Source organism: Anas acuta, chromosome 14 (assembly GCF_963932015.1).
Source record: "Anas acuta chromosome 14, bAnaAcu1.1, whole genome shotgun sequence".
Taxonomy (NCBI): domain Eukaryota; kingdom Metazoa; phylum Chordata; class Aves; order Anseriformes; family Anatidae; genus Anas; species Anas acuta.
In genome coordinates, this window is record NC_088992.1 from 13,767,687 (window position 1) to 13,790,741 (window position 23,055).

At 49.3% G+C, this 23,055-nt stretch overlaps 1 protein-coding gene across 6 annotated transcripts in view; it reads left to right on the plus strand.

The window, feature by feature from the left end:
* Positions 1-2,720: 2,720 nt before the first annotated feature.
* FBXW11 (F-box and WD repeat domain containing 11) overlaps positions 2,721-23,055 on the plus strand; it is a 71,549-nt gene continuing 51,214 nt past the window's right edge. The window contains exons 1-3 of one of the 6 annotated variants that reach the window (XM_068697805.1): positions 2,722-2,873; positions 10,519-10,598; positions 18,692-18,793. In XM_068697805.1, coding sequence (XP_068553906.1) covers positions 18,743-18,793 — 51 coding nt within the window. In that variant the 5' untranslated portion in view covers positions 2,722-2,873; positions 10,519-10,598; positions 18,692-18,742. Of the gene's footprint in view, positions 2,874-8,464; positions 8,653-10,518; positions 10,599-18,691; positions 18,794-23,055 lie in introns of all 6 variants that reach the window. The other 5 variants (XM_068697808.1, XM_068697807.1, XM_068697804.1 and 2 more) reach the window with 5 other exon arrangements.

Below are 23,055 nucleotides of genomic sequence, written 5' to 3' on the forward strand. Positions count from 1 at the left end.
TTCTGTAGTGCCTGTTGTTGTGAGGTGCATTAATCACACGTTAACCACGTTGACATTCTGATTGTCAGGCTGGGATTTACCTTCTCTTCAAATAAATGGAGGATTTTTTGCCTTTTTTGCCTGTTTCGTTTCATGTATCTTGGGCAGTACTTTGTACTTCCAGCAAACTATGCCGAGCGTGCAGCAGCGGCCCTATGACATGGTGTTGTCCCGGTCAGCAAAACTCTTCCCTGCGTATATTTAGAATTAGACATGCTGATTTTTTGCTTTGTCACAGACAAATATCTGCTGGCTTGTTTGATCTCCAGAGCAAAGGTGTTATTAGAGCCAGCAAAAGCGAGGTGGGTTTTGTCACGCAGCGCGAACGCTAGGGTGTGATTTGACTTGGGAGTCCTTAGTTATAGGCCGTGATGCAAAGGTGGAAAGAATTCAGCCCAGCTGTTGGCCTGAGTGTGCAGGTCGGACAGGAGGAGCCCAGGGATGGTTTTCAGGGTCGGTGTGTACATGCACAGCCCGAGCTGGTGCGAGCAGCGGTGCGCGAGGCTGGGCCTTGCTGCTTGTGAGAGGGATGTGGGGGACAGCATGCAGCCGTGGCTGTGTGTTTGGTGTTGGCTCTGTCTGTAAATGTGGTAGCTCTGGGGGCACATCAAAGTCTCGCTTGTGTCCCTATGACAGTGAATGGTAGCAGGCTGGTGGGGAGGGAGGCCTGCTGGGCTCGGTTTAGGCATTCAAATTCTATGAAAGGGGCTTGGGCTACATGACAAGTATTCAGTCTAACTTTTGTTATGAATGAAAAGTAAGGGCGACGAAGCTGGTGAGGGGCCTGGAGAACAAGTCCTACGAGGAGCGGCTGAAGGAGCTGGGCTTGTTCAGCCTGGAGAAGAGGAGGCTCAGGGTGACCTTATCGCTCTCTACAGATACCTTAAAGGAGGCTGTAGCGAGGTGGGGGTTGGCCTGTTCTCCCACGTGCCTGGTGACAGGACGAGGGGGAATGGGCTAAAGTTGTGACAGGGGAGTTTTAGGTTAGATGTTAGGAAGAACTTCTTTACTGAAAGGGTTGTGAGGCACTGGAACAGGCTGCCGAGGGAGGTGGTGGAGTCACCATCCCTGGAAGTCTTCAAAAGACGTTTAGATGTAGAGCTTAGGGATATGGTTTAGTGGGGACTGTTAGTGTTAGGTCAGAGGTTGGACTTGATGATCTTGAGGTCTCTTCCAACCTAGAAATTCTGTGATTCTGTGAAAGTACATTTCTGCTGATATACCATAAAGCAGCTGTGTTATCCATAACAAAGGACTTTGTGTCATTCCATTTGTTTCTGCTCCCTTTTTTAACCGTTTGGCTGAGATTTAAACAGGTAACAACAAAAAAAAGGGCTTTGGATGAAAGCTACTGAGTGCATTTCCATCACAGGCATGGAACTGCAAGTGTTGTGCTGTTATAGCACATTGCTGTTTATGACAATTTTCCTTCCAATTTTCAGTGCCGACGAATGCATTCGGTCCCTGCTGTGTCATCAGCTCGCAGCCAGTGTGACCTTGGTAGCCCAAAGAGCTTTGTTCCTGAGGATCCTGCACGTGCTGCAGGTCAGTGGGGCTGCCCTGGGGGGACTGCATGGTGTCAGCGAGCCCCAGCTGAAGCTCGGGACACAAACCCTAAAGGTCTGGCTGCTGAAAAAGCTGCTCAGTGCTAAGGGCTGCATTGGCTAGATGGAAACACCGCTGCGTTATCCGAGCGTACCCGTCTTCCCCTGCAAGCGCTGTGTCTTCTTCCCAAGCTTTGTTTGCGTTTTCATCTTCATCTAACCTAGACTGAAAGGTTCCTCTGGCAAGGGCCATCTGCTAAATTTGCAGACGCTGTGCCCACTGCCAGTCAGCGAGGCAAGTAATGCCGTGTAGGCATCCCCACGGCGGGGCTGCTCAGCGCGTTGCAGGCAGCGGGCTGGTGGCAAGCCCAGCAAAAACAGGACATGGTGGCGAGATGGGTCTGGGGCAGGTGGCTGGGCAGGACTGGACACCTGACATGAAACTTTATTTATTTAATGGTATTTATTTAAAGTTTTAAATAAAGCTTTATTTATTAAGTGGTGCTGTGGCGTTAGCACCGCACTCTGCACGCTGAAGTGCCCTATTAGAGGGGCTTGTCTGAAGTGTTTTTCATGGGGGCTGTTTTATTAATGCTGGAAATAAACCTCTGCTGTTTAATATTTTGTTACTTCTACGAAATACCACGCCAGTGTACTCAGCGTGTGGAGGGAAAAGGGTCGCTTAAATAAAAATCATAATAAAAAGCTGTATTTAAACCAAGGGAGCGCTGTGCTGCAACCTCAAGCCCCTCCAGAGTGGCACCGTGGCCCCCCTTCCTTCAGTTTGAGACTGGGATTGGGATTGGGACTGGGATTGGGGTTGAAATTGGGGTTGGGGTCGGGGTCGGTGCCGGGTCCCGCCCCCCTCCCGCCGCCCCTCACAGCCCCTGAGGCGCCCCCCCCTCCCTCCCGCCCCGCGCCGCGAGCCCGCCGCCCGCAGCCAATGAGAGCGCGGCGCCGCGGGGGCCGCCGGGACTTGTGGTCCGCGGGGAGCCCAGCCCGTAGGCGGCCACCAGAGGGGGCGGAGCGGCCGGTGGCGGTGACGCGGTGACGTTGCGTGCGTGTGCGCGTCTGCGCCTGCGTGTGCGTGCGTGCGCGCGGAGGGGGGGGCGGCGGCGGCGGCGGGGCCTGGCCGGGGCCTGGCGGCGGGCGCGGGGCCGGGGCCGGGGCCGGGGCCGGGGCGGGCGGGGCCGGGGGCGCGGAGCGGAGCGGGGCTGGGCCGGGCCGCGCTGCCCGCCCGCCGCCATGGAGCCCGACTCGGTGATCGAGGACAAGACCATCGAGCTGATGGTGAGTGCCCCCCGCCGCGCGGCCGGCACCGGGCCCGCCGCTCCCCCCCCCCCCAACCCCCCTTCACCTCCCCTCATTCCCCCCCCGGGTCCCTCCCGCGCTGCCCCCGGCTGGGCCCTGAGGGGGCTCCCCGGGAGGAGGAGGGGGGGGGATGGGGGGGCTCCGGGGTGTGCGTGGGGATGGGAGAGGGGAAAAAAAAAAAAAAAAAAGAGATTAAAAAAAAAATGAAAGCCAGAACTAACCGAAAAAATAAAATAATAATAAAAAACGGGCACGGGCAGGGGGAGAAGGCCACAAGAAGCGGCGCTGGGGGGGGGCGCTGCGGGCGGAGCGCGGCGGGAAGCGAAAGCGGCCGGCACCGGGACGGGGCCGCGGGGGGGAACGGGGCCGGGCCGGGGCTGGGGGAGCCGGGCTGGGGCTCTCGGGGCTGGGCCGGGGCTCTCGGGGCCGGCCCCGTTGTGCCGCCGGGCGCCGCTCGCCCTCAGCCCGCAGTCCCGGCCGGTGCCGCAGCGGGGGCCGAGGGGCAGGAGCCGGAGCTGAGGCGCTCCCCGGTGCGCTGGGCTCGGTGGAGACGCCCGATGTGTGGCTTCCAGCCAGCCGAGCTCCTGCTCAGGCGCCTGGCCCGCGATGTGGGGACTTTCTCCGGTGTCACCTGTGCTGTGGGGGCACGAATCCTGAGCCCGCAGCCAGCAGTGAAAGCTGTGCTCGGTGAGGTGCTGCCCCAGCCCTGTCCGACGAAGCCCTGGTGACACCCGCAGCGGTCCCCTCACAGCGGGGCAGGTGGTGCCGCAGGACGAGGCTGAATTTCCCCTCTGAATTTCCACCGTGAGCACTGAGTTTTCCAGCAGTTTTTCTCCTGCCTGCCCCACTGGCAGCAGGAGGTGCTCAGGTGGCGTTCAGGGCCGGGAGGTTTGTTTCCCTCCCTCAGCTTTCCTGCTCGTCTCTGTTGTGAGCCTTTTTACCGGCCTTGTCTGGGTTTGGCCAAGCTGGCAGAAGCAAACACAACTTCTGAGCGCTGCTGGTGGTGGCGTCCCCCATTTACAGCCGCATCTAGGAGATGCGCTGCTGTAAAGGCGAATGCTCACTGGGGTATTAAGATCTTTATTATGTAGAAGAAACTTGAAGAAACGCATTTTTCTCTTTTTCAAAATGCATTAATTGTCAAATTTTAGTAGGATGAGCAGTTAATTGTGTAGTTCCCCACAGCAGACAATATTTGCAAAACGTAGGTGATGGTTGAATTTTATCTCAGCCTTAGTGAGGGCTTGCCTAGAACCACTTGTGTTTGAGTGCACTGGCTTCCCTCGAGTCCCTGGAAGCTGTTTGGAACCGGAGACGTGGCCTGAAGGCTGGGTGCCCGCGTGCTGCAGCAGATGAGATGCTCTGCGCCGTGTCTGTAGGGCACTGAGGCAGGAGGAGAGGCGATAGTGACAGCTCACAGGGATCTCAGTGTTTGGTGCAGGCTCCTCTGTCAGCTGTGAAGGGCAGCAGAGACTATCCCAAAGGCAGGGATGATCCTAACGGGTAAGACCTAATGGGATGCGCTCCTGTTAGAGGATGGCATCGCCAGGAAGAAGATGCGGGTGCTGCTCACTACAGGCAAGGCGTTTTGTGCCTCTCTGCCACAGGAGGTTGTGTTTTGGTGCTTGATCACTGCCCTCCAAGGCCAGGGATGAGCCCCGAGTCGCAGAGGTGCAGATGTGTGGTGCAGAGGCTCGGAGGGATGAGTACAGTGCAGCTCTGAGTGGCTGAGAAACAGGAGGGAGCGAGTCAACATGTGAATGGCCCAAAAGTTTCAGAACAGGGTGTTCCAGTGCTGGATGGATCATTTGCATTTATTTAAAGAAAAATCACTCATGGAAATAATGCCGGTCTATTTTTAAAGCTGGAATCTCAGAGAAATATTTTAAGGTTTTAGAGTGACAACTTCCATTTGCCGTGCGACGTTCTCGCTGGCGTGCCGCAGTCGCTCTCCTCCTAGGGCAGCTTAAGGCTGGTGATACGTGGTTCTGGCTCTGTAAATCACGCCGTCCAACCCTCCCAGTGGTGGCAAGCCCGTGATTTAGTTAGGACATTTCATTTGTAGATGGTATCGGCCTCCCCAGGGAGGTCCCTGCTGCCTGTGCCCGCGAGTTCGGGAGGCTCGGGGCCGCCGGGGCTGACTTGTGAGTGCGGGAGGGCCGGGGTCAGGCGGGCAGGTGCTCAGCTGAGGCACCTGAGCACTGCGCCGTCTGGGCTTACTGCTCTGTGCGAGTGGGCAAACAGGAAAGGAGGAGGGAGGAGGTAATCCAGACCAGATGGGGGCTAGCCACGCTGCTGGAAGGGCTCTTTCTTCTGCTGGTTGTGATTTTTCTCTGTGGAATTAGGTAACGCTGACCTTTTTGCTCTTCTGAAGCATCAACTTTTTTCCTTGCTGAAGGTGAGGTACCAATGCTGGTTTGTAGAACACCTTTTTTACCTACAAGTTCAGAGCAGTTTAGGAAATCTGTGCTGTTCAAACCCCCTGTACGCCGTTTGTCTCGAGCGCTCGGTAAGAGCCTCGTGTCCCCGTGTTCTCAGAGAGCTTCACCTAACCGTGCCTTTGTTTTACCAGCAGGCTTTCAAAGCAGGGGATAATGAGCCTCTTAGTTCGCCTTGATGTGGTTGTAGAAGAGTTCAGAGGTATGAAAAATACATTTTTTCATACAGGTTAAAAAGTTACACAGGCATGGGGTGGAACCGTGCGCATCCCGAGCGTGACAGCCCAGCTCCCAGCCTCCTGTGCCCACCGGCACCATGGGGAGGCAGCGGGTGTGAATCCGCCCGCTCACCGAGCCCGTTAGCAGCTGCCTGCCTGCCGTGTCCTTGATGCTCCCCGAGCGCAGATCCCTCTGCTGCAGCGTTGGCAGATTGAATTCAGCCCGGCGCTATGGGAAGGCCCTGCCTGGGAAGCGCCCTGCCAGGCTCGTGAGCAGCGTCTGCCAGCCCTGCCTTAACGCTACGCCTGCGGAAAGGGTTTTGCCTTTGTTGGCTAGAGTGTCTCCTAAGTGTCCGGTGGCGTTGAAGTGCCTCAGTAAATAATAAATGAAGAACTACAATCGAGTATTTCGCCAAAAGCCTTTTGGTTTCTCCTGGCGGAGCTGCCGGCCCTCACGTTCCGCAGGTGACGTCCCGGAGCGAAGCGCTGCGCCCAGGAGCTCTGTGCCAGCAGCCGCTTGGCCCGGGCCGTGCCCCTGGTACCTGCAGCTCCGAGGGTTACTGCAGCTGGCCGAGGCTGTGCCCCAAACTGTGTGCAGTTGTTCAGGGCAAAACAAATGGCAGCGTTCTGCTTGGAGGCTGAAACACGCCTGCTGCACGAGTCTCGGTAGGAGCGTGCGCCCCCGTCTCAGTCGGCACAAGCCAAGCAGACAGTTGCACTTGGTTAAGTTTTTCCGACTCTTCTCAGAGGAATCCTTCAAAGAGTTGACTTCAGTGGCGATAGAGATCCAGATGGACTGGGCAGTGATGGGATTTGCATCCGGAACAAAGGCGGTACTGTTGTGGCTCAAATGTCACCGCTCAGTTCTTCGTCAGGCTGGGGGCAGACGGGCAGCTCCTGCGCAGGTTCACAAACATCGCATGAGCTGCTGGCTGCGCTTTCTCTGCTGGGCTAGCAGAGCATGCCTTGCAGCTGGCTTTTTTTAATCTTCATTAGCTAAACGAGCAGCGTTGCGAGCTGCACGCCAGGCCTTAAAGCGTGCAGTCAAAAGTGTGTTGAACTGTTTCATACTGGGGGGGGGGGGGAAGGGAAATGGCTCGAGCGGGTGTCTCGGGAGGCGGTGGCTGGTGAGGAGGCTGTGTGGAGGGCACAGAGGAGCCTTCAGGGCAGCGGGTTTAAGGGCTGTGCTGCTGCAGAGGCCATCAGAGTGACAGCCGCGCTTCAGAGTGCCTGTAAGAGGAAGGAGGAATATATAAAGCGAGTAGATTGCTGTGACTTTGGCAGCGGTGCAGAAAATGGGAAGGAAGAGCTTAAGAAAATGAATTAGAGCTAGGCAACTGAATTCAGAGCCAGCAGAGTGATGATGAAATGAGGGAAGTAGACAAAGAAGTGTGGAAAGCTGTATCTTTGGGGAAGGGTTAGATAAAACAATGGGCTGAGAGGGGCAGCGGGCTGGCGAAGGGAAGAGGGGATGTGGCGAACACAGGGATGCGGAACAGAGGTTGCAAATTAAAAATAAACTCATCTGAAGCGTGGGGTTGTACGGCGGCAGCCGTCGGTTTGCCCAGATGAAGGAGAACTGCACGTGTTCTGCTTGTAGGGAAAGCTCTGATCTGAAATCTCTTCTAGCCCTTAGGAAGGGAAACCTGCAGGTTCTTTGGGAAACCAAATGCTTGTGTTTCACCGAGGGCTCGCTAAATCTCATTTGAGAAGGAGATTTTTCCCCCGATTCAGTTAAATTATCCAGCGTTACTAAATCTGCCAGCCTTTGCAACAGCAGCGAGCAAACGCGGAGCGGCAGGTGAAGTGACCTCGTTGCCCAAAAAGCACGGGTAACTCCAGTGCCTCTGGGCTCCTCGGGTACTGGGAAGGTGCCGTGCTGCCTGCGGGGCCAGAATTAGGCTCAGAAGCGCCGTGCCTGGCTGCCACCGGGGAGGGGGTGGCACCTCGTGGTGCGCTGCAGTGCCCCTCTGACGGACGGGCTCTTGGGGCGCTCCTGCAAAAAGCCATAAAAACGCACCCGCGCCGTTTGTGCCTCCCAGACCGCGCCGACTGCGTCCCTTCGAGGCGTTCATGTTGCTAAAAATGTGGGTGAGCGGTGAGCATTGCACCAGCACCCCGGCACACCAAACCGGGCCGGCTTCTTGCAGGCTGTGCCGTAGGGAGGCCTGGCGGTGCCCGCCGGAGGCTGGCCGGACGCTTTGGTTTCATGTGTGTTTTCTGAACCGCCCCCACCACTTGTTAAATCAGCACGTTGTGTGTTTTTGATGCGTTACGTTTTATTGCCGTGGAGTTTAGAGGTCACCGTTTGGCTTTTGCGTTTTCGGTTTCAGCTTCCTGCGCTGCTCGGGGTGCTCGTGCAGCGGCGCGGAACGAAATGGGGCTTGTGGCAAATGTGCCAAGGGGAGACAAACGATGTGTGGGAGAAAATAAGAGACCGTGGCTGCGAGAGGGCTGCTCGGTGACAAGTCGCGTTCTTGTTGTCGTTGCAAGGCAGAAAATAAATTGAAGGGAAAGGAGAATCTGTGCCGGGTTGGTTAAACTAATGCTGATTAATAACAATACTTACATTCCAGCTGTCTTCTCGGGATGATTTCTTCGCACTAATGCCGCTGTTCGTTACATAATCTGATTTCGCAGTTTGATTTCCATGGTATTGATAATGCTTCGGTGTTCACAGAAAATCCACTTTTTCTGGAAAATCCCTTCCTTCCCCAGTTTCTTGGCGTATTTCTGAGCTCCGTGGTGTGATATCTGACAGCCTACTCCATTTTCCTCTATTACTTTCACACATTTCCCACTATGAGCGGTGCGTGACTGAGACCAGATAATGCAAAAATAATGCAGTGCCTTTTGTGCTTTAATAACAAAAAAAGTGCTGACTTTTTGGAAACTTACTTTGCTTCTCATACAGGCGGAATTAACAACGGGAGCGTTTGGAGGCGTGGTGTTTCTTCATTGCTTGGTTTATCCACATCCCCCAGGAGTTGCATCCCTCTGCTTGTACCCTGCAAAACTGAAATTTCTGTAGGGAACTGAAGAACAATTCTGCTTCCCAGGCCCGCTTTCCTACACATGCAGACAGAAATCTCTAAGATGTAGGTAGGTACCTGCCCCCTGCCAGGAACAGGGACCGACGTGCCTTCAGTGTGAACCAGTAAAAACCTTTTGGGGTCAACTTTTAGCTGTGCAGCACTGAGAAGAGTTGTTTCCTTCGTAGGCTCGGGGCAGACAGGCAGCTGTGTGTTCAGCCTTAGGAGCTGCATGGCCGCGCTGTAAGTTTCCGGTTGCTGCGAGTCGTTGTGTAGGGAATTTTGGCCCCCAAATGGTGACGACTCACATCTTGTGCCCTTCTGGGACGTGTGGCTACGTCAGAGCGGCTTGCACAATGCCGCTCTGTTCAAATCTTCTGTCAAGTCATGCCAATTGCAGGGTCTCGGACAAAAATACACGCAGCTTTGTGGAAATCTACACTCGGAATCTGTTTGCAAAACTGCAGTTACAATTACAGCTTGTGTTTGAGAGAGAATCTTTGAAGCAATTCTATCTGGGCAGCGAAGGACTAGCCAGGGAAACGTGATAGCGGGGCTGTCTCCATCGCTCCGCTGCTTCCAAGAGAAAAATCAGACCAGTGCTGTCACACTCCCTGCCTCTCCTTCTACCATCCTGCTGGCTCCGTTGACTTAGCAAATCAGCACATTTATATAATTTTGATAGCTGTCTTGTTACTGAGCTATATTGTGCTCTTAAATTCTGAGTCATATGCCTTGACATCTTAGCGCTTTACTTGGCAGCCTTAAAATTCATAGATTGGGCACGGTGTCAGACTTACAGCCCTGCTCTGCCCTTGAAACATTGCCCTGTAGCTGTTACCTTACCAGTCACCCTCGGTGAAGATGCTCCTTTCTTTGGGGAGCTCTGGACAGCCGTGCCCATAACTCTTCTCCATCCTTCTTGCAGCTCCCGTCTCGAGGCACAGGGCAGTGTTGTGGAGGCCGAGGAACACTTGGTTCAGTTGTCCGGAGGGATTGGAGAGAAGAGGGAAGGTGGGAGAGGCGGTGTTGGCCTGTCCTTCTCTGGATATTGCAGCAGTGTTCTAGGAAGCACTGCCCCTGATAGGGGAGGTCCTTCTGTAGGCTGGCCCAGGCCGTTAGGAGATGTGGCTGGGAGGCTCGCAGCCTCCTCACTTTTGGATAGGCTTTTGCTCTTAGTTGTGTCTCAGGCACAGTGTGCGCTTCTGCTGGCTTCCTTCTCGTAGGTGTTGCAGCTAAACCCACTTCACATCCGTCATTCTTGACTCTGAGCATGCTGCTAAAGTGCTGGCTGAAGCCCCTTCACCATCTCGCTTAGTGAGGGGCAGCTTTCCCTTACCTTGCTCAGGGAGAGTGTGCCTCACCTTGCTCCTGGGTGCAGGACCTGCTGCAGATGCTGAGTAGTTCCTGAAGTCAGTGCTCGCCTTCAGGTTGTGTCTTGAAGGCTCCATCTTTGCGCAGCTGGTACGTAAGGAAAGTCAGATCACTCTGGGTCTGGAAAAAGGGAGAGAATCAGGGCAATGACGTGCTTTAGAGCACGTGGATGGCAGTGAGGAGAAGTGGAGGTGCTTCGCAAAGCTGTGTGCTGCCACTCTTGCGGTTCTTGGAGCGGAGGACGAAGCTTTAGCGTTTGCTCCGCTGTTTGCCCTGTAGTTTCTTCTCGTCTTCCTTAATCTTGGCCAAGCGAGCTGCTGCCCCAACACCCTTGTTTTAGGATGGGTTGACACAGGGTGCGGGACAGAGTGATTTCTGGTCCGTGAGCCCGTTTCTCTGTCTTAGATCCACCAATCCGATGACCCCACTAACGCAGTCGTTACGGACCGGCAGGGTGTGTAGGCTGCTCGTCTAACAGCGCTAGCAGTACGTGATGGGGATTTCGTTCACGAAAGCAGTAGGTGCACCAAGCTGAAGATGATTGGCTGCTCTCTTTTAACAGACAAGTCTGAGAAGGAAAACCCATTCGAATCCCCTTTCATTCTGGATTGGTGGATCTGAAGCCCAGAAACAAAGTTTCAGGTAAGAAGTCACCCTGTACTATCTCTTGCTGCTTCTGCTTAGATGAGTTTGTCCGCAAATTCAGTACCCTGCTTTAACTGCTTCATGTCCCTTACATACTAGAGCTCACCCAGGTAGCTGCTGAGGCAAGTTTAGAGTAAGAGAAGGCCCAGCCAGTGAACACACACCTCAGTAGGGAAGTGCAGGTCTGCCCTGCAGGATGGCCCTAGGACCTGCAGAGCTAGGGAGCAGTATCTGCAGATAAAGGGACACTGAGCAAACAGCTGACAAATCTCGCTTCTGAAGGGAGAAAGCAGCCTTATCAATGGCTTTGTTGAACTTCTCAGTCGAGTTCAGAGAGTAGTAGCTATCTGCTCTGATTTCTGGCCCTGTTTTCTCATGAGAGCTTTAGGGAACACGCTCCAGCTGTTTGTGTTACGAATCCCAGTAGCTTTACCCCGTGGACATGCCGCTTGAGATGGTGTTGTGGGCAGCGCATGGAGTCAGCCTGGTAAATCCTTAACGAGGTCTCAACTGCAAGTCCTGGTGGTGGTGGTTGAGAGCAGCGCCGAGCCAGCCCTAAGGCAGGGTTTCAGGGAGGTGCCTCAGAGCTGCAGCAGGTTTGTTTCAGAGCAGGGGAGCGTGCTCGTATTTAGAGTCCCCTTACCGAGACGTTGATGTGACTAAAAGGCTACCAGATGATATCGTAAGGATGAGTCTGGGAGGCGTTTGGCTCCCAGATCCCTGGCTGAGAGAGCAAAAAGTGAAGTGCCTTAAACACCTGGTGTGAGCGTGATTCACCCCTCCTAACGCCCAGCTGTACTCCAAGGTAGCGCTTCCATGAGCCCGGCAACTTACTGCTAAAGTTAGTAGGAAGCAGGTACGCCTCGATTCCTTCTGATGTTAATAGCAATAACGCTAAGCTGCTTGAGTGCTCTCTTGTAGACAGCCATTAAAACAAACGTGAAGGCCTCGGTATTTAACATACTGTAGAAGAAACTCGTGTAGGTGCTGTTGATATCACGGATTGCGTTAGCTGCGCGTTTGTTTTGCTGGTGTGGTATTTTCTGCAGAAATTAGCCTTGCATTTAATTGATGAATACATCTATAACAAAATATTTGTGCACAGGATACTGTTGTTTCCTGGCCTGGTTTTCTGAGTACTTGAATTTTATTTGGTTAGGGTAGACAAGACTTGGGCATGCTTTCTTAGTACAATTCTTAAAAAAAAAAAAAGTCTGAGGGAAAATCAAAGGAAAACGCTTGTTAACCTTAGTCTGACACATTTCCTGCAGTCTGTTCTAATATCAAACTGAGCTTGTCCCATGTGCTGACCAGTTTCACCCGGTGCAATAAAATCTTCCCATGGAGCATTTCCCCTCGGGGCGTGCCCTCCTCTGAACTGAGGGAACGGGGAGACAGAAGTGATCTCGACATCTTTAATGATGAAAACTGAAACAAGGAAATAATTTAAATACACTGGGGGTGGGGAAAAGGGGAAGTGTAATTGCGTGCTCCTGCTGATTAAGATCCCCAGCGCCAGGATATTTAATGTTGTATGAAGTGCTTAGCTGTTGGAAACCCGGAACGGTTCTGCCAAAGGCTCAGCTGAACCTGCCTGGAAGTTTATGCAGGTTGGAGGCTCAGTTCTTGTCTGGGTTCTGGATCTTGTTTTTTTAAAAGTAAAATGTAACCCGGCTTTCAAAGGCTGTCTAAATGCCCCTCTGCAACATTTAAAATACAGACACCAAATGCAAATCTACCATTTTACTATGTACTAAGCCTGGAATTCATACTTATTTAAACTGGGCAATTTAAAGTGCACGCTGCCTTGTCCAGGCTGTGTTTTTAGATCAGGTTAATGTTTTTGTTAGATTGTGTTAGTCCCTATCCTTGGAAACTGAATTCAGGAAGAGTCTGAGCCAGCTCTTACAGTTTTAGGCAAGCTTCATCTACAGTTCGTGAGTATTCAACTTACTTTAAAGTTTCTACTATTTCAGTTGGCAGTGCCAGGTCTCTTTTCTTTCCAGTTATGATTTACTATTAGCAGGTGTAGTGCTGTCTGTAGATGTCTGTAGCACCTCTGTTCCTCCTGCATAAGAGAGTAAGAAAGCCAGTTTTCTTTCAAAATGGCTTTTTTATATAATGTAGGATGTGCTAGTGCAGCAAGGAATATTGTGAGTCAGAAGTTTTGCAATTGTTGGAATTGGGGTGTCACTGTATGAAGGAAGCAAAGCTTAACCTAAAAACTGTGTGTTTTGGAAAATTGAGACTGCTTTCAGTTAACAATGAAGAGTGACTACAACGTAAATGTATTAGGGTTTTCTCTGTAGTCTTCTGTGTCCTCCTGAAAACAAGGTACTGCATCTCACGAGTCTTATTCTGATGAATAAATTATAACGGAGTAAGGTTGTTGTTATATGCAAAGAAAGCACTTAATCTCTTCTCCACTGAATCCGTGTTCCTTTTGTAGCGTTCATTTTGTTGTAGCAAACGCATACTTTGATCTTCAGGAGCAGAGCGGGACTGCATTATTGATCACGCTTCTGTGAATTCATTGCCCTATTAGAAGAACTGCGTGGTAATGGAAAATAATTTATCAGATAAATTTCTCCTCATTTGCCTTGCTTTATATTTCCTAATTTCTCACTTAGTGTTTTCCTCCAAATGCAAGAAGCTTACGTGCAGAACTTGAATGACAATTGGGAGGTTGTACCACCGAGCAATGTGAATGGCAATCGTTTTTCTGAATAGATTTTTCTAATGCAAGAATGACTCAGCTATTGGTTTCCTATTTTTTGAATGATCTACTAACAATAAAGGAAAAATCAAAAGCATTTTACAAGAGAAGATGAGCTTACTGCTCTGATACTTATTTTCAAGAAACTCATTTTTAACTTTCCTAGTTCTCCAAAGCACAGAAAGCAACCCAAGAACAAGCTAAATCTTTTGTACAAGGACAACTTTCTCGACCTGAGGATGCAGCTGTTCTTAAAGCAGAACATGTGAGAGAAACTCCTTGCATTTTGGAAATGCATTGTAAGAATGGTACTTGGACAGCCTTCCAAATCAGACACTCAAGTCTGGACGTGAGATTGCATTTTGTCTGTGGAAAAGGTAGTGACGCGATGCCACCACTTCCAGCTTGTATGGAGCATGTGAGCACACCCATCTCTCAAGGGACATCTTGGTTTTGAAATGAAAAAGAGTACGAAGTACTGCTATTGGTCTCATCCCAGTTGTTTCGTTTCAGAGTACCTCAGCAAAGGTACCAAGCGTGCCAAAATGTGCAGCGCAGTGAATGTGGTACCGTGCCAAGCCAGGCTGTCGCTTGTGGAACATGCTTATTCGTGTTACGTGCATGCCCCCACACTTTGTTTCCGATCAGATATTCACAATGACAAGTATACTTTGACACTCTTCATTTTCTATGTCTTGCAATACTCAGAGCACTTGTTCCGATACCTAGTTGTTGCTCACAGATGGTTTGAATGAATTGCGTAAGGTACCGACACCAGGTAAGAGCTAGAGGGTGTTCCAGCTAGCACAAGGGGCCGGGGCTTGCTGAGTAGTTGCCAACTGTTCCTTGCTGAGTGTAAAATAATGCTGAAGGCCTTTGAACAGCGTTACTGCTTTATATTTTTTCTTATTGTGCTTAATGCAGATTTTTGAGAAATCTGGACTTGACACTAAATTTGACCCAGGAGCCTAAAGCTTTCATAAAACATCCTGACTGTCTGCAAGTCGAGCACTGCTTGTGGGCCTGCCCCTCTGTGCAGCACTGCATCTGAGCTAGCAGTGGCTGCATCACTTGCAGGCACAGAACATGTTAAGTAGCAGCGGTTACCCTGTGAATTTATCAATCGAGAGGGCTAATGGAAATAAAAAAGCATCAGTTCTGTTGGTCCGGGCCTACATCAAAGTAAACCACACGCCCTTTACAAACGTAGAGTTGCCCATGAGTTTCTGACAACTAAAAGCGTGAGGAGTTCAGAGCGAAGGCTGAAGGTTTTTGGTTGTACCTGTCTCTGCCAGTGTGAATCTAGTCATAGCTCTACAGAAATCATAGAGTAGAACTGTTAAGGTTGGAAAAGACCTCCAAGAAATGCAGAACACGAGCTAAACTTCCTGAGGAGCTGCTTTGTTTTCACAAGGAAGTTGGGAAAAGCACTTTGGAATTTGGGAACTTGAATGATTTGTTAGGTACTTGTGCTCAATTTTGATCGTGTAATAAACTGTGTGAGAAAGAAAGCAGTGGCAGGGGGAGTGAATGCATCTGGTTAGCAATGCTTCTTGAAAAAATTAAGTTTATTAGACAATTCATTTGTTTTTTTGTATTTCTCTTCAAAATTCAAAAGTACCTCCCTTCCCTATTCTCTTTTCAACTGTCTAGAAACCTTTTCAAACGCAAGGATATTTTAACCTTAAGAACAGAATCTCAAAATCTGTAAATGTCCGACGATCCATTTTGAATCCTTAAATTATCTTATATAAAGGAAATGGATGTAGTTTTGGTGGAAATGCCTGAAGTCAGAATTCTGATGCTTTATGAAAGTTCTGCTGGGAAGGCCTCGTGGTGCTGATGCTTTCTGAACTGTGACACCGCAGCGTTTCCGTCACTGGTCATAAAGTGTGTGTTAGCTCCACCAGGAGCACAGGCTCTAGTCCATATGCATTTCTTGAGCCAACTTGGTACAAAATTGTGAATGTTTCTGTTTGGATGTGAGTTCTAATTTTAAATGCACCAAAACCAAAGGTTTCTGGACATTTTACAGGGCTTTAACACAACGCTGCTCTGCACCTGTGCGAAGTCCCAAGTGAACAGAAACTTTACATTGTCCAGGGGCTGCTCAGTTCTTTAACCTTTATCGTAAAAAGTTATTACCTCCAAATTTGATTTATCAGAAGAACATTGCTGCATGCTTTACTATTCATATAACAAGTTCTTAGCATCTAACCTGAAAGACTTAAAAGCATATTCCTTTTTTTAACTGTTAAGACTTAAAATTTTGTGTGGAATGCAAATTCAAACCTTTGCATACTTTTTTTTTTTCAATTTGTGACTTAAGATTGAAACCTGAATCTTGAAATGTCGTTCCTGAGGCTGGCCTACCAAAGCGTTAAGGTATTAATTTTTTTGAACATATGGTATCCAGAAGGTCAGAACAATGGTTTCTCTCTGCATTTGTTGTTTCAGCATCATTTGCTCCTTGCTGTGACTCTGGAGAGCCCCTCTTGCATCCATTTGTTGCTCCCCTCTGAGTATTGCCTTCAGAGGAGCGCAGCAGCCTTGGTATGTCACCTAAAACTCTGCAGTGAGAATTAGCTTTAAAACTTGAGGTTTGGCCTTATCTTAACTTCCATGGTTTTGTCTGCCGGTGCGACTGGTGCTGGTGTAAATGTGCACTGAATGTGAGGCCCAGCAGCCAGGGAAAACACCCACGTGCTTTATGCACTGACATGAAATTCATTCAGTATCACAACTTTTTTTTTTTTTTTTTAAACAAACAAACAAAAAGCCCTTTCAGTAAGATATTCCATACTTCTGGCCTCAGCCACAGAGATCTGTGGAGCAGGAGCTGACTTCCTAAAGTTTGGTCTTTTTTTTTTTTGCCATTTTGTTTTTTGTCCTGGATGACCTAGCTGTCTTTCCGCTCCATTTTTTTCTGCAGTGCACTGGGGACTGGCACCACCATCTCTAGGACCAGTACTCTGTGCAGTGAGTTTTATGCACTTCTCCTGTTCCCTTTCCCAGTTTTTATTGAACTGTGCTGCAGCTCCCTGGGATCCTGATGAAAGGCGAGTGGAAAGCGAGGGTGTAAGTTCAGGTCCTTGTTATTCACAAATTAGAAGCCTTAATACGCTGCTGTGGTTTTATTTATAACCAGCAGCTCATACGCAGACAGGGTCAAGAAATAACATGTCAGTGAGGCACACAAATATTTGCACATTCCTGTTTTGGTGTGAAGTAGAATGCAATATTTAATTTGTAGGATTGTGCAATAGCATTGCTGCAGTTAAGTGTCCAGTGGTTTTTAGAAATCCTTTTATTCAGGGTTTCATAATGCCGTGGAGAGGTTTTTGTGTGGCTTACGCTTGGCATGGAAATGGCCTCCTTGTCTAATGTGTTATGAACTAAATTAAGAAGTTATTCTCGAGTTACCCACATTTCTCTTAAGTTCTTAATATTCAGCTTGCTTAGCGAAAGTAATTGCTAAAGGCAAGCACAGGCTGATGGCCTAAACCAGCGATTTTTAGCTTGTGATTTGTGGGCTCCTGAAGTCCACTGGAGGGCTGCTGGGACCTGGCAAGTCTGCACGTGTGGGTTGCTCACACGTGGTTCTGTGCATTGGGCTTGGAGGTGTTAGGGGAGAACATTGCTGTGAGTCGTGATCAAGGACTTCTAACGAAGTGACGTGAGCAGAATTACCGTTTTTACTGGGCCTCTGTATTTGAAAACTCAAGAACTTCTTTAGGCTTTAATAAATGCACTGAGCGCTGATGGCTCAGTGTTGCTGAAACACCATCGAGAAACTGTGCCAAATAGGATCAAATGATGAGACGGGGCAGAAAGGAAGCTTTCTGTGCCTGTGTGCACTTCTCAGGTAGAACTGTAAGGTCTGAATAAGGTCTGACATCTTCAATATCATAATAGATTTGAACAGTACATCCCCTGTCTTTAAACACAATCTTTTTTTGACCATCTTCTTGAAATTGAGATTAAGATTCTGACCTACTGGGTTAATTGGTAGCTAACAGAAAACTCATGTTTCTTTAAGCTTTAAGGAATCTTTTAATAATCTTAAACTCACCTATTTTGATATTGAAGGAAAAGACCATGCAATATAGCATTAATAATTTTATTTTTACCTGCTGGGATCATTCTTGTCTTGTTTTTGCTTTAATATCTCTTAAGCACAGGGACTAAAGTCTTACACTTCCTTGTGTTTTAGTCGTTAGATATGAAACAAAAATTGAAATAAAGGTTTTACCTCCTCAGTTGCTCTGGGTTCCCTCCTGCCCCTCCCTGCTGGCACAGCAAGGGTCTCCCCAGGTCTTCACCTGGGGTATTCTGCTTCAGCTGTGACCTGTGGGATTGGCTTGTGATGATTTGGGCTTTCTTAGAACTAAATTGGAAGCCCACGTGAAAAATGCTGAGAGCCAAATTTTGGAGCTGGGTTTGTGATGGTAATTGAATCCTTTTCTCTAGCTTTCTCTGATGGTTGTGCAGTTACTATTGTACCCTTAAAAGGAACTGTGGAATAACATCACCGAGCTGTAAAAGCGCTGCAGAGTCTGTCTGCAGTGAACTTCTCCAGCTTAAGCAGTGAAACACTTCCAAACTTTTCCTTGCTTGTAGTGTCAGCAGCGTGGAGTCAGGTCGTGAAGCCTGGTTCCTTCGGGCTCGGGTGGCGGTATGAGTGATTAACGTTGGTAGGGCATAATTTGGCTTACAGGATACGTGTAACTGGTAACACCCCCATAACCCACTAAAGCAGCAGGACGCTATGTCTTAAGGAAGCAGAACTTGGTCTTGCAGCCCAAAGGTAGCCAGGTGGCCTTCCTCTTCTAAAGCACACGCTTAGGTTGGGTCAGTGCCCCGATACATGGACCGAGACCTCAGGAGTTAACATAGGCTCTGCTGTCAGAACAAATGAGCACAAATTGTTTGGGAAAGATGAGACGGGGTGGGGTGCCGAGCCTTAATTCCCCCAAATCCCCAGGACCATGCTCTGGGGACTTGCCCCTGCCCTTAACCCACATCGTTGGGCTTCTGGCCCCGTGCTGCCACACCTCCCATCCTGCTATGGGGTTGTCACTGCCACCCTGCACGGAAACCTGCAGGCTGCAAATGAGGGAAATGAGCTCGTTATCCTTGGTAGGACAGAGGGTCGAGGGAAATGAGCTCGTTATCCTTGGTAGGACAGAGGGACGGCTCGCTTTCTGCAAAGGATCTTCAGTCGTTATTTTACCCTTGGCCACTAACCCCGTGCTGAATGTAGAAATGCCGTAGATAAGTACCCACGTTAACGTACTAATGAGTTGCCTGCCTTGAGTGATTTGTTGTGGCATCTAACTGCTTCTTCTCTTCCTTCCTTTTTGTCACCCTGCAGTGTTCTGTGCCAAGGTCTTTGTGGCTAGGCTGCTCCAACCTGGTAGAGAGCATGTGCGCACTGAGATGCCTGCAGAGCATGCCCAGTGTCAGATGTCTCCAGGTGCCTTTCTTCTTTCTTGTTGTAAATGTTATGCGTATGCTGTTGAACATTGTTAAACTCTCAGGACTCTGTTTAATCAAATTGTTAAGTCTGCTAAATGTTTTTTGTGCATCCTTTGCTGAAACCTTCTACTTAACTGCATTGTAGGAGTGCACCTTAAGCGGGCTTTCTGTACAGTAGGATCTCTGCGGGAGGGGGAGAGCTTTTGTGTTTTATTGCCTGTTTACTCAAGTTGTGATATAAGTAGCATAGTTGTGCATGTTGCCTGCTATGTTTTGCTTTCTTGTTTAATTTAAAAAAAAAATAATGCAATGAGCTTTGCCATTTCTCTTAAATTGCAATGAACTGCATAGCCTGTGATATTTGTGTGATTTGATTTAGAAAGGGTAAGCTTTTTACTTTCCACCAAGTCTGATGCTGGTCACAGCCTTACGGTTAGTCATTGCGCATGCCTGACCGCGGAGTAGTTAGCGCGGAGTCGGGGGGAGCCTGTTGGTTAACAGTAACTAACTCAGCCTCAACTGCTCAGAAGGGAAGAGCAAGGGGTGGGGGTCACTAAATCAAGCTCTGTTCTGCTTCTAGTGAACTGTTAGAGCTGGGCCTGCATAGTGTATAGATGGGGGATTTGCTTGTGTTTCTTTACAGGTGGGGGAGGGATTGAAAAAGATAAGTAATGAAAAGGAGATTTGGATACCAGTGGTGTGGTTACTCCGTGGCACTTCCTGGAGTGTTGCTGAATGTAAAGTTTTTAGCAGAACATAATTGTTGTTAAATATTAGTATCTTCTAGAACACAGTAGCATTACTCAGTGGTTCAGTCTCTTGTGTACAAAACGAATGCTTAAGTTTTCATTCACAAAGCAATTTCTTGTAAGCAAATTGAGTTTTGTTTGCAGCCAGCACATTTAAGTTCAGAGACTGGATAACACGAATGTCTTGCCTTAGAGATTAACTGTGTGTTTAAAAACCTCTCCTCTTGCATGCAAAATGTTCTGGCAAATTTACATTTCAAATCGAAGTTTCAGATTTTCTGTTAAAATACAACCGTTTTCTGTTTGACTGCTTTATTTTCAATTTGGAAATACTATTTTGCAGGGAAAAAATTGTCCAAGATAAATGTTTGGGTGGGTAATAGAACCTTACAGAAATCGGTGCTGCATCACGGGCAAATCATGGGTATCACAAGGCACGACCCTATGAGTCACGGAGGTTTGGGAATATTTGCAAGCTAGCTCTAGTGTGAGACCTTTCTGTTCTCTTTCCCTGCTCCTCAACACTCACCCTCTTGTTGGAAAAGTAAAGTAAAACTTTCAGCAATGGGAATTTCTCTTTTCTCGTGGTACCTGACTTGCCCATGGCCAAAGAGCATCTCAGAGCTGTGCAGTGGGCACTCGGAGCTGAGGTGGTGCTGGGGGGGCCCCGAAGCCTTTCCAGCCCTTCCCAGTTTGTCGCTTCCTCCTAGCTGTGTTGGAGCCGTGGCATCATTAGAAACCGTGGCTAACGAAGCCGTCAGGTCAGGACGTGTCACTTGGCAAACATCAAACGCGTGTTGTGTGCGGGAGTTGTTGCAAACCTGTGGGCTGTGCTGCCAGTCATCGGACACAGTTTGTGCAGGCCTCCTGCTCTGTGTGCTGACAAATTCTGGTACTAAATTACATCCCAGCAAGTGTAAGGGCGTTGTTGAGGCTGGTGGGGTTGCTCTGAGGCTGGCTGGGTGTGTGGAGAGTGGCTGTGTTGTGTGCCCGGCCCGTTCCCCTCGTGCCTTCCTGCTGGCCGGGCCCTGTGCCGAGAGACGGAGAGGGAAGGCAGGGTTTGGGTTTGAGTTGTGTTCCGAAATAAAGGTCTTGGGTGCGTGTGGAGAAGTTTGATTTTTGTTTTGCGTGTAGAACTGCAACCAGGAGCAAGAGTTCTTGAATCTCTTCGAAGCATCTGTGAGAGATATTTTAAGAAAAAAGTTCTCCTTTCGGATGTGTGACTCAGTGATGTCCCAAGGGGAACTTGGAAGTGAAAGTGGCACCAGCTGTCTTTCCCCATTTTTTATTTGGGCACCGTGACTTGCCCTTTGTTGTTTCTTAAGCTGTGAGCCCCCGTTTGGAAGCAGGTACGGCGCGTGGAGCAGGAGGCGTGCGGTCATTCAGATCGAGTGATGCTGATGAGCAAGCTGAAGGAGGGAAATAGAGAAGCCTTTCAGCGAGAGGAAGAAGTTATTTGGGTGTTGTATCAGCTGTCTGTATGTGTTGTGTGTGCAGAGCAGTTAGTGCTGACCAGAGTAGGAAGGAGCCCTTGCCTGAACGCTGGAGCCCCTGCAGAACATCTCCAGGGTGCTGTGCCCAGTCTCAGCCCTTGCCCGTGGAGCCTCTGAGAGTGCTTGGTGTGGCAGAAGGCAGCAGAGCTGAGGTTTACCCCGGCCTTTTCACAGTGCTGTTAGCAGTCATGAAATTCTTCTGAAATTCTCTTCTGAAATTCTGCTGTGACATTTGAGCAGAAATCCCCTGATGCCAGTGGATTGGGTGGCAGCGTTACAATCCTTTACAGTTAGCTTCACAGAATAGAATGGCTTGGTTGGGAGGGACCTCAAAGATCCCCCAGTGCCAACCCCCTGCCATGGGCAGGGATGCCACCCCCCAGATCAGGTTGCTCAGGGCCTTGTCCAACCTGGCCTTGAGCACCTCCAGGGATGGGGCATCCATCCCCAGGCAGCCTGTTGCAGCCCTTCACCACCCTCTGAGTGAATAATTGCCTCCTAACCCCTCATCGAAATCTCCCCTCTCTTAGTTTAAAACCATTCCTCTGTGTCCTGTCAATACCTGACAGAGCAAAAGGTCGATCTCCATCTTTTTTAGAAGCCCCCTTTAAGTTTAGAAAAGCCACGCTGAGGTGTCCCTGAAGCCTTCTCCAGGCTGAACAGCCCCAGCTCTCTCCTCCTTCCTTCACGGCAGAGCTGCTCCAGCCTCTGATCACCTTTGTGGTCTCTTCTGGACCCACTCAGGCTGCCCCACGTCCTTGTGCTGGGAGCCCCAAAGAAAGAGCCCCCAGGATACAGTCGTATTTTGTCTTCTCTACTTCTCTCACGCAGTGAAATACCTGCTTTGTTTCTACAGTTTTCTGGACATGTTTTTCCCCTGTGCTTGCTGTTAGTGAATGGAGAGGGAGACAACATTAAATAAAAAAGAATACCTATTGTGGTATTGAAGTTTGCTCTCATCCTCACTTTCAGCATAATGAATATTGTTTGGAAATAGTCCTTGACACTTACTGTCACTTGTTATTGTTGTATTAAAAAGCATCTATTAAACGCCAGTTAATAATGGTTGAAATTACTGTAGATTCCGAGGGCTTGTTTTTAACTACTTAATTATCTTTAATATTGTTTTTGTAGCAGGAGCTTAGCATTATGAACACGCTCGGATTCACACAGCTGCTGTTCTCAGCCTTTCTTTGATATGGAATTGAGCGTGCGATTAAAGCATCCCGCTCTCTCATTTAGGTGTTGGTAACTCCTATTTAGAGGAACTGGTTCTGTTAGCAGTTGTGTAATGCAACCCTGGGCATCCATCGCCTCCTGGAGCTTCATCCTGGTGAAGCTTTGAGCGGCCTTGAGAACGCTTTGCCATGCTAATGCGGGAGGCAGCCCCGGCAGCGCTGTCACGCAGAGAGGCGCCCGGTGCTCCGAGCTCTGTAAGTAAACATCCCCAGCCTGAACTGAAGGCTGATCATAAGGCGAGAGGAGATAAGTACTCAAATGGCTCTCTTTGAATTGTTGCATAATGTAGGATGTGATGAAATCGGGCTTGGGGAATAAATTAGTAGATAGATGGAACAAAATTTATCTAGTAACCAAATGCTGCTCAACAAACTGCTTTCTCCTTCTATCTGGTGACGCCTCTTTTCTTGCTTTTGGAAGTGACCGTAGTATTTCTCTTCTAAAATTGGGCTCTGACTCCTCCTGCTTCTCTTATTTACTCACAACCCCCAATGTTTTTTTTCTACACCTTTTCATTTATTGTTCGTAAGTCGTTCAGCCTTCAGGATGCAGTGTCCTGCTCTTCCCTTTTTGTTACAGAACCACAAAATCATCTAGGTTGGAAGAGATCTCCAAGATTCCCTAGTCCAACCTCTGACCTACCACTACCAAGTCCTCCACTAAACGATATCACTAAGCTCTACATCTAAACGTCTTTTAACGACCTCCAGGGATGTTCCTGCAAGGTGTACGTAGGTGGAAGCATTAAGAGAGCACACAGGAGTTTGCTACAGGAGTGA